The following is an 11,758-nucleotide window of genomic DNA, read 5'->3' as shown; positions in this document are numbered from 1 at the left end:
TATGAAATTGAATACAAAGATGAATATGTATGAGATTATGTCTGTATGGAGATGTGATAACTTGGAATCATGCTGCTCTCAAAAAATATGTTTTATTTCTATTATGTTTTTTGAAAACCCAATAATTTTTTTTTTACTAAAAAAAAAGATGTTTGGACTTCAATGTCCAGAATTCCCAATGCAGTATGCTGGCTTGATATTCTGGTTTGAAGTCCAGATATCTTAAAGCCAAGTTGAAAAACACCAGTCTAGAGACAAGAAAGAATTACACCATTTTTAAAATATGAAAACTCATCATTTTTATACAACTTTTCTGAAACTCAACTGCTCTGTTGAAGATTTCAGGAATCAGGACAAGGGCATTGTGCAGCTTTATTTGTACAATAAGTGAAGTTAAAATATTTTTTTAAAAATGGTGAGAGAAGCTTAGGATAACTTTTCTCCACATTATCTTAGGATGCAAGTCTGTACACCAAAGCTAATATAGAAAAGAAATAACTAACTGGCAATTATTTTAATCCCTGATTTATTTCAGAATAGTAAATTCAAATTGATATAAAAAAATCACTTGAAATTAACTGCATTGCTCCTAATACTGCATTCAATTTCCTTATCACTTGATAATCCTTAGCATTTTGAATTTGATCATGCTAAACATATAGGGAATCATATTTGATTAAAGTGTATTTAAAATATATTAAAATGCTACCAAAGAAATATAAAAGTTATCCATTTATTAATTATAGCATTAGAATATAAAGTTTTTACTTTAATTTTTAAATAATTTATTAATGATGCATTTTGTCTGTGTCTGAAAGTGTTCGATCCTGACTGACTGAAGATTGAGTCAGACTTCCATCCTTCCAAGGTTGGTAAAACGAGGACCCAGATTGTTGAAGACAATATGCTGATTCAGCAAACAGCTTAGAAAGGGCTATAAACTTTAAAGCACTATGAAGAGGCATATAAGTCTAAGTGTTATTGCTATTGTAAGGCACAAAAACTTTAAATCTTGCAAAACATTTTCAAGCTGTCAATGATTTTTTGTATTCATTTTATTTTGAGAGGAGGCTCATTATTGCTTCTGAAGTGAGTGAAGTCTGTTGTTTAGCTTTAGTGTAGTTTATACCGTATATGCCGGCGTATAAGACGACCCGGCGTATAAGACGACCCCCCAACATTTCCACTCAAAATATAGTTTGTTATATACTCGCCCCTCTTCCGCACGCCTTCCACTTTTGCACTTTTTTTTTTTTTGAGGCACTTTTGTCTACCGTGAAACGAATCCCGTGAAGCTGAAAGGAGCAGCCAGCCTTCTCCCAGCTCCCAAGGAAACGAGGCTCGCACCGCCCGGGCTCCGCTGAGGTATCCGGCTGGGGCTGTCAGGAGTTGTTACGCTGGCGCGGCTCCGTGCGGCTCCAGTCCCGCGTTGCCTCGGGAAGGGAAAGGCAAAAGGAAGAGCCGCTGGCGGCGCTTTGTAATGGCAGCAGCGGCTCCTGGTTTCGCCTTTCCCTTCCCGAGGCAACGCGGGACTGGAGCCGCGCGGAGCCACGCCAGCGGTAACAACTCCTGACAGCCCCAGCCGGATACCTCAGTGGAGCTCGGGCGGTGCGAGCCTCGCTTCCTTGGGAGCTGGGAGAAGGCTGGCTGCTCCTTTCAGCTTCACGGGATTCGCTTTCCACGGTAGACAAAAGTGCCTCAGCCGGGCAGCCGCAGTGCTTCCCAATTACTATTTGCCGGCGTATAAGACGACCCGGCATATAAGACGACCCCCCCAATTGGAGGCATCTTTTTCAGGACAAAAAAGTCGTCTTATACGCCGGCAAATACGGTAGTTTAGAAATAGTATACATATCAACCTAATAAAGGCACACAGCTGTCCAATATTCCATTAGTTGCTATCTTCTTCAGCAGAGGGTCTTTGCTTTAATTTCCTCAATTGTAACTGATTTACCTACCTTGCCTACCCAGCCTTGATTACCTTTTAGAGACTCAAGTGTCTATAGAAATGCATGTCTCACTAACTGATTGTGTCAAAGTTGGCTTTTCTGATTGTTTTTTCTGAATACTGAAGAAGAGGGTGGAAAAGATGAATGTGAATGGTCCTTGTCTTGTAGGATCATATATGGAGGAGAGTTTTGACATTTGCATCCACATTCAAGCTGCTGATACTCACCATTTAGTTATGCGATATAATGGATTTAAACTTGCTTGTTAGAAAAGTTGATATCAAATGTACATTATGGTTTCCGAGAATATTTTTAATTGAAAGAACCATCTTAATATGATCAAAGCATTAAACATTTAAACACCCTTTGTTTTAAAGGACCATATTCTCAGAAATTTCATACCACCTAATGGTTAATACTAGACTCAATCACCATTTTTTTAAGATTAGCCAATAAAAAGTATCTGTCAATACAATTATGTAGGCAAATGAGGTAGTTGGATGTTGTTCAGCATTAGACTTCGTATTTTGACAGCATTTCAAAATGACTCTTCAGTGGTGTGCCTGTCCTCCTTGAAAGGCTTGGCTGATTAATTGTCACGCAAGGAAGTTAGTGATGCACAACACTCTCATCTGCATGAGCTTAATTTGAGCAGTAACTCAGTCCCTGAAACTTTTAAACACCGGGGCTCAACTCTGGAAAATATGAAAGCATAAAACTCATCAAAGTATTGCTCAGCACATGCTGAAAGCTTTCCTCTTGATACAATGAAGCATTCCATTCATTTCTACTAAAGATGGCTCAAAGTTAGAGATATTAAGATAAGTGATCAATTTAAAAAAAACCACATTGGAGGAACAATTCTTATTTGGTTCAAGAGAGAGCTATATATATCACAAGACAGCCATGCTTCAGTGGTAGAATACATGCTTATATAAAGTTCATTCTTTAGCAGTGAAATCAAAAGCTTAGGTAACAAATGATGAGAAATACCTTATCTAGGCAAATTTGCCTGGATGTGATATCAGCCAGGAAACCAGACTGATTCACTATAAAACAGACTCAAGTGATATTTAAGTTCAAGAACTGTTCTTCTTTTCCCAAAAATAAGTTTGGGGGGGGAAATAAAGTTAACTGATGAAAGGCAAACTGAGGTCCAGACAATGTTGCCAAGTTGACAAACATTGCTATAAGGAGATCTTTTTGCTAGAAAATACTGCTTTAGATATAGATGACCAGACAGGTATAAGGAGCAATATAAATCCACACATGGAACTTAATGCAGAACTTAAATCAAAATAGAGGCCCTTAGGAAACAATGGGAATGAGTGGACATGGCAGGCACAAATGTTGACTGAAGAATCTTATTAACATAATGATATTAAAAAAATGTAAAACAAGATGTCATTAACCAGATTTTTTTAGCTTAGAGTGTTGTGCTGACCCATCTGTTATATCATTCATAGTGCAGTTTTGTAAGAAGAGTTTTATGAAAGGGTTTTATAATATTTTATAAATATTTGTTATGTAGTTGCTTTTGATTTTACTTTGAATGGACAGACACAAGAGTTAAAGGGGAGGGGGGGGATTCTTGCTGATTTCCCAGGACCTACCTTTGTGCTTCAGGTGAATTCTTGGCTGTTATTGGTATATTGTGCAATGGAATTTAAATAACAAAATCAGACAAGGTTTCATATCGGCTATTTTACTTTCTGTTCCAACTAGCAGAAACATACCCAGGGCAAATGAAGGATAAATATTACATTTTGGATATCTCCCCAGCTTCCCATTCTAATAATGCATAAAATATAGACCTCCTGACAATTAAGTTGTTGTAAAGGCTCCAGTGTTAAGTCAAATATTTGATTTTTGTGTCCACATTTAAAATAGATTACTATTGAGCTCCAGATACATGAGCTACATATTAAATAGCTGCAGTCCTCTTAATGAACAGTAAATAAAATTCTTTTAAAAAGCTAATAATGTCTAGGAAGTAAGGAAAAAAAGGCAGGCAATGTTTTGTGACTGCAATTTGCATTATTTTTTTTAAACTGTTGGCCAGCAGAGGGCACAAGACAGGATAGAGAAACAATGACACTATCAGATGGTTGAACGAAAAGTATCAGTGCTTTCTGTATTTTCAATGTGGGTGAGCAACACTTCTTTTTCTGTTCAAAAAACATAATATTTAAATATTTATTTAAAATATTTTAAAATTCTGCTATACTAATTTTAAAAACACCCCCTCATGGAGACTTAAATGACAATTGCAGAACAATCCCTTTTCAGTTTGAAAAAAATGCTTTTTTTCTGCTGAAGTTTGCCATGGCAGTTTACAGATTTACAGAGTTAGTAAGGGACCTTTTAGGTCACCTAGTCCAACCCCGTTCCCCCCACCCCGCCCAAGCAGGAGACCCTACACCATTTCTGAGAAATGATAGTCCAATCCCTTTTTGAAAGTTTCGAGTGATGAAGGTCCCACAACTTCTGAAGGCAAGCTTTTCCACTTGATTGTTCTCACTTTGAGCCCAATCTTTGAGTGAATGATAGAAATGTAGTTGAAGGCAGTAAAAAGAGTTTAGAATGCCCCACATGTAGCTTATGGGGCTGTCAGATTGTTTTTGCTTGGTGTACCTGCATGCAGGATAGAGAAGTGCTGTTTTCCAGATCTTATCCACAAACTTTGGCAGATAGTACTAACTTCAAAACTTTCTAGTTACACATACATACGGAAAAAAGCTCAAAGCAGCTAACATTACATTAAAATTCAACATCAAAATAGCTCACAATATTTAAAATTTAAAAATAAAATTGGCTCACAGATTGCAGATGATCCAGGACAGTTAAAGTTGAGGTGCTCACTTTTCCAAACTTGGCCTCTTTTGCTATGGTCTCAGCTTAGTTTCTTTCTTCCTTCTCTCTTCTTGCAGCAATGTCCTCCCAATGGAGAGCAGCTTATCCATCAACTAGCCACGATCAGTATAGAGGAGGGTCAAAATCCCCTCTGCCAATCTTTGGGGGGGACTATAAATGGGCAGTCATCATTCCAGATCTTAGGCAGGATGCCAACAGGGAACTACAGGGGTCCCATGCCTGGCGAGCATCTGTTTATCTTCTGGTCATAACTTCTGGCTTTCTTTCAGTTATGAGATGAGTCTATATAGATTTGTGTGCCACTTTCCAAGAAGATGCAGGAATTTATGTTTCTTAAGGTAGATCAAGGTGAGACAAGGAGATAAAAAGTGAAGTATTAAAATACAATCTTAAATAACTCAGACTCAGATGATCTAAACCATTGTCTTTGGGTATCTGTGATGAAAGGTCCTATATGCTACGTCATGGTTTGCAGGATGCCAGGAAGCGTCTAGATATATTTTATCTATTTTTTTTAAAAAAATATCTCTACATGGAGTTTTTTCTGAAATGGTCCTTTCTGTGTGATATGTCAGGTCCCAACCCTGATACCATTTAACTTCATAACTTCCACCACCCATTTACACGTAACATGTATTTTTATTTTTATTTTTGAAGAGAAAGTTGTTCTGGTTTACCTTAAATTCCATTTTATTTTAAGTTTCTTTAATGATAATGTATCATTTTGGGATTTTTCTAAATAAGCAGCAATATATTAAGTCAATAATAAAGGCAAAGTGTTCTATTCTGCTCTAGTGTACCCAGCGCCCAGAAGGGACTATACACGCGTTTGCACTCTAGCCTCTTGAATGGTGAAGTGCAGTTCTTGGGAAATTATTCTCCTTTCTGTTCTGCCCATTAGCACAATTTGTAAAGGGAATCATACACTTCACATCTGATGGAAGAAATACGTAAAGACTACATTTCCTTAATTACCAGTTCCCATTTCTTCTTGTAAATCATTAGTCTTTTCTCTTTTAACCTTTTAAGTATGCCCTGTTAATATTTTGTAAGAGTACTTAGGACTTCCAAGGAGTAGATGCTGGCTTAGTTTAGCGATTTTTAAACAAATGATCACGTACATTTTCACTGTAATTAACTTGGTTATCCCCAAGGTGCTTCAGGTCTGTTTTCTTCCTCTCCCTCACCTAACTTCATCATTTTTTTAGAGTAAAGAATCAAATTATTTGTGTTCTGTTTTTCTGTTAACAAATAGCCGTATGGACATCTATATGCACTCTTTCTGGTGATAACTTTTTGGTGTTCATCTAACTTGAGGAAGGAGGAATTGGGAGATGGCAAGGACTGAGCAAGAAGGAAAGAATAACATATCAATTTTTTAAAAAAGGAGTCTAAAATAATTTCTAATACCAAAAACTCTTATGCCAGGGGTGCCTTTGGTAACTTTAACTTTAAGACATGTGATCTTCAACTCCCAGAATTCCCCAGCTAGAATTGGTCACAGATCTTAAAATCACCAAGGTTGGATTACAGCAGGGTTGCTGTATATTTTAACTGACTTAGAAAATATGCTTGTTATAAAACTAAAAATAAAATCAGTGTTTTTTCCCAGTGATATGTTGGAACACAAAATATTGAAAGAGAGCTCCCTTAATCCTACATTTCAACAATCTTATAAGACTGGGCCTGGATTCATTATCTTTACCAAGATATAAAAAGGACTGCCTGAGATTCCACAATGTATTCATAAGTATCTTTTCCTATGATGGGAGTGGGGAAAAAGAATTTTGCTTTTTCATAGAATATTGACATCTGGTTTTCAACTCAAGAATAGAGCCAAAAGATTTGAAAGTATACCAGTGAAACTTAATGGCACAGATATTAGATCACTCTGTTCTATAGGCAAAGGGATCTGGGTTTTCAGGCAAAACATGAATGGAAAAGTTACAGATTGCCCATTATAGTTGGATTCTAACTCATAGATTTCATTAGCTATGCTCACAAATATTCACAAGAGTCCAACAAACAGCACCGCATCCTAGACTAATATAAGACAATCAACTTAATTTAAAAAGTCCAAAATAGTAATTATGGACAACTCATCTATCTGAGATCTACCTGAGGACAACTATACTAGTACTTCCAGAGTTTTACAATGCTTTAGATTGGCTAATAAACAATAAAAAACACAGGTTCTTCCAAAAATGTTTTTAAAGCTGTATTTATTAATAACAGATAACAAAATATGAATGATACATAGTGTAATGCAGCAATAAAATGTAGCCAACTGTGGGAATTAGTTATTTTTTAAAAGAAGCGTTTTGCATATGTATTTAGAATAGATTAAGTTGTTTTTGGTGAATAAAATGTCTGTAAAACTTAAGCAATAGGTGGTTAATAATTCTAACAATGGATTAACTATCTTAGACAATGTTCACTTTTCTGGTTCCTATGGATGTAGAGGTATTTATTTCTTTTCCTTTATAAAACAAGAGTTTCCTATGATAAAAACATAAAAATTTAGGCACATGCAAAAGACAGAATGTAAGAAGGATGGCATATGCTGATACTTTATTTATTCTTAGCTGCTAGAGGTTTACGGCTGATCTTTTTGGACTTGTCGTTGTTCTTTTTTGGAGGTTCAGGGTTTGCCTGCATGTGTCTTCCATAAAGGCTGAAAAGAGATTACATAAAAAACACTGTTAGCCCTATCACTAACTCAGGCCTTTCAGCACAGCATGGAAAACATTTTGTCTAATAATGTCATTTTATGAAAAACAGATCGCTCAGTTTTGAAATTTCCTATGACATACAAATCTTGATTTTTTTATTTATTTTTTGCATCATAGCTGGGAGGGAAAAGGAGACAAAAAAACAACAGGGAAGGCAAAATAAGAAAAACTTCTTAAAATCTTAAAGGTTTGGAGACACTGACAAAAATTGGATTAAACTAATAAGACAGAATGGTGATATCAAAGAAAGTGAGCTTACAGTCTAACTAGAATACTCAAGGGCTTGATAAAGTGACACCAAGCAATAGTGCCAGCTTCTCGCACATGATGGATTGCTGGAAAAGAGCTACCAACACATCAATGCCACATTAATACAGACCCCCTGATTAAATGTTGACAAAGTATCCTGCAATTAAGATTGCTGGCACTCACAAGAAAGCTAAATAGACTCTAAGGCTGAAAGGATTTACACTGAACACCAGAGAGCAATTAATGGATAATTTATGAGTAATTCCTACTTAAACTAAAATTAAAAGCCTTCAAAACAAACAGGATGCAAATGTAAGACTTGCTCTGTTGACAAAGTGTCTTTTAGAGGTTGTTTGAGGTGTCAAGAGAGAAAGGGTTCTCTAAACTTTTTTACTTGGAAAACAGCCATACTAATAATAAAATATGGTAACAAAAGCAAGCAAAATCTGGTATCTGGTATATATCATGCATATGCCACCAAGCGCAGCACATTCAACCTTCAAAACAAATGTTTCTATTGAAACTGTTATCACCAATCAAGAGAGGACAATACCTGGAAACCTTAATACGGTAGATTCATACATACCATATGTGTGTTTCATCCAATTAGTTTAGTAGATTTTGATTAAACTTGCTTAAGGAAACAGGAAGGGCCTATTCTGATAATTCCTTCCCTAAAGGTTGATCTCTATCTTGTTGAACACCACTCTCATACACACACCACTTAGGAAAAAATTAAAAGAAATTGCTCATTATGTAAGTTAGAAAATGGAGTGAAGCATGGGTTCTTGGGATCTAAGGTTTAAAAACTGTACTGAACTTGCTAAATCAGGAAGGTGCAAAAGGGGGATATCCCAATGTCTTTTCCAATTTGTCATTCTCTGATTACGTTGTGGCTCCTAGAATTCTGAAAGGCCATATCCCAACCATTTGCAAGGGGTGTGTTGGGGAAGCCAATGTCACCAAACCTGTTACCGTATATGTTAAGGAGATACAGTTATATAACAATAGCACTTAGATTTATATACCACTCTATAGTGCTTTAAAGCACTCTCTGATTGGTTTACAAAATCACCATATTACCCCCAAAATATTGTTTTATATTTTACCAAACTTGTGAGGATGCAAGGCTAGTCAACCTTGAGTCCCACTAGGATCAAAATTCAGGTTGTGGGCAGAGTTTGCCTTCAGTACTGCATTCTAACCACTGCATCACCAAATGTGTATTTGTGTGTATATATCTATATCTATATCATCTACCTACCTACCTACCCACCCACCCACCCATCCATCCATCCATCCAGGTAGACCTCAACTTAAGGTGACTCAATTTTTCATTGGCAGTTCTTAAATGAGTTGCCCCAGATTTTATAACCTTTTTCTATGATTGTTAAGAGAATCATTTCAGTTATTAAGAGCCAATGTAACTTTAAACAGTTGCTAAATGAATGGTTGTTAAATTGAGGACTACCTATATATGATCCTCGGTGGTTTTAAAGCACAATTCATGATTTCTGACTGAGATATAGATCTATTTTTGGATTCTGAATCAAAACTAATTGAAGCATGGAAGTTCAGTTCTCACCGTGCTATAGTTTCTGTCCCAAGCTTCTCTTCTATGACTATGCATGTCACAAAATTGAAAAAGGATGTGTTAATAATTTAATAAAGGACTCCATAGACCAGGTCTATCTGCAAATTTCAGAATATAAAATATAGCTTCCTTTCAGTGATTTTATTGGGAAAAGATTTTTGAATGATGACAATGATAACATGGCTGCAATAATAAAAACGTCCTTTGCAATGACATGACAGAATAATGTCAAAAATAATTGTTTATAGTGCTTGGGTGCATTAACTACATTGCACTAATAATGTAATAGCTTTTTGCAGTATCAAAGCACAGAATTAGAAGAAATCAGTTTTTCCTGAACACAGGTAGGAATAGGAGCCTACAACCTATGTTGGCAACTGAATTTATGCTGATAAGAAGTTTCTGATGACTAGAATCTGCTTTCCTGTAACTTTTTTGTTCATATTACACGTGGCAATTTTTTTTTTATGTGATATCTCTTCAGGTCCTTGAACAAGGTTAGCATATCTCTGCTTTATTCTTTCTTGTGAAAGCTACAAAACAGACAGGTCCCTCAGCATTTCTTTATAAGACTTAGAATCTGTTCATCTGGATTCATTCTTTATGGATTCATTCCTCAGAGGGCAGGACCGAAAGTTCAAGATTAAAATTAGAAGGAAACTGGTTCAGAAAGACACCTAAGCTATCAGACAACAGAATGAGGTTGATAAATGAAGTCACAAGCTCCATATGGCCATCTTTTAGGGTGATCTAGTGAATCATGCATTGAGCAGGGGGGTTGAATGAGATTATCTCTAATGCCTTTTGAACTTTGTAAATCTAATATTTGTGACCCTTCTCTAAATCTGTTTTTTTTTAACCTTATAGTTTGCTGCCCAGAACTGTACATAGTAATGTCTAGTAAAACTGTATGCAAAATATAGTGGAACTTTTACTCCTAATGAACCAGAAATTATTAGAGTTGTTCAAATCCTTCAAAATAGGTACTTTGGAATGATCAATGAATACAAAGCACCTCTTTCTGAATTATTAAAGCAGCCCTGTTACTTTATAGACTCGTGAAAACTATTCCTGGCTGATTGCACATGTCTGTCTCCCCTTGGGAAGTGGCTGTGCATACACATGAATACAGAGAAACTGCTACCAGTAGTTTATGTATGCACAAGGAAAGTGGCATGCATGGAAACTGCTATGAAATCTTTGAAGCATTTTTGTGTGTGGAATATGTGCACAGCTTTAAAGATCATTCATCTATTGATGAAGCCTGAAACTGCAATGTGCCTTTTCAGCAGTCTTATCATAGTGCTGACTCATATTCAGCTTGTGATCCAACACAAATTCAAAATGCTTTTCAAATGTGCCATTTTAAAATCTTTTGAAGCAGGAATTCTCTGTGGAGTTAGGATCCATCTCTAAGTTTCTCAGATAAGAAACTAAAAGATATTGACTCTATAATTGCAACTGAAAATTGGCAGAATCTTTCTAAAACACTAGACAGTGATATGCAGCTTTCTTGTTATGGAAATGGGTACATTTTTCCAGATTTTAATATTAATCTGAATGTTTAATCTGAAGATTTTAAAAGGAACCTGAAAATATATTTTTTACAAATGAACATCTTGGTAAGTAAGATTTTTCAAGCTTTTTTCTTCATTATAGAAATGGTTATAAATGCATACATGCTGAGAAGTCTGCAACCAGATGAAATATGCAAATCTTTATTTTTTATTTTTTATTTAAAAAAGGTACCCAATTCGCTAAAGAAGCTTGTTGTATCCTCTATCCTGCCCCACTGAGAGTAACAAATGAGAGTACTCTGGCTGCAACAGCAAAACTAACAATAAGGGAGAAGGATGCTCATTAAACTTCATCATTCTGTCCACTTTAATGATGCCTTTACTTAATAAAAATTCCCTGAACAGTTGCAGGGGTATTAGGCAAGGCCTTTGGTTATGTATCAGAGGTCTGAGCTGTCAGTGGCAAAGATGCAGTTCAGGAGCTGCATTCCCAAGAGAACAGGGCAAATACAACCTGCTTGTAATAAATGCAGAGAGAATCAATAACTGCAGCTTGGAACATTACTTAAGCATTTAAGGAAATAGGTGATCTGTCTAAATTAAAGTATGAAGTGCTAAATGTAACAATTTAAAACATAAATCACCATACTTGAAACTCTTACACGTTTTAGCTATAAATCTTGTTATTGGGGCTTATAACTTTAATATAGTATAAAAGGACTGGGAAATATGGAAAATATCTTGAATGAATTTTCCCTTCCTCTCCACTTAAATCTTTTGCTAAACACAGCAACAGCCACCAGCTATATTCTCTAACATAATAGAGTAAAGAGAAACCCACTC

At 36.0% G+C, this 11,758-nt stretch overlaps 1 protein-coding gene and 1 long non-coding RNA gene across 5 annotated transcripts in view; both read right to left on the bottom strand.

The window, feature by feature from the left end:
- Positions 1–3,638: 3,638 nt before the first annotated feature.
- Positions 3,639–6,245, bottom strand: LOC148128848 (uncharacterized). The gene is made up of 2 exons (XR_015745634.1): positions 4,770–6,245; positions 3,639–4,583 (listed from the first exon to the last, which is right to left on the bottom strand). It is a non-coding gene; the product is annotated as an uncharacterized LOC148128848 (long non-coding RNA).
- Positions 6,246–7,028: 783 nt separating this feature from the next.
- The window catches only part of RSU1 (Ras suppressor protein 1), a 92,060-nt gene continuing 87,330 nt past the window's right edge, over positions 7,029–11,758 (bottom strand). For all 4 annotated transcript variants that reach the window (XM_026686201.2, XM_087947102.1, XM_026686203.2 and 1 more), the window contains one exon: positions 7,029–7,497. In XM_026686201.2, the coding sequence (XP_026541986.1) occupies positions 7,395–7,497 (103 nt within the window). In that variant the 3' untranslated portion in view covers positions 7,029–7,394. The remainder of the gene's footprint in view (positions 7,498–11,758) is intronic.

This window comes from Notechis scutatus, chromosome Z (genome assembly GCF_049901735.1).
Source record: "Notechis scutatus isolate UNSWTSFEM ecotype Mainland chromosome Z, rNotScu1.2, whole genome shotgun sequence".
Classification (NCBI taxonomy): Eukaryota; Metazoa; Chordata; class Lepidosauria; order Squamata; family Elapidae; genus Notechis; species Notechis scutatus.
This window is presented reverse-complemented; position numbering and strand designations above follow the sequence as displayed.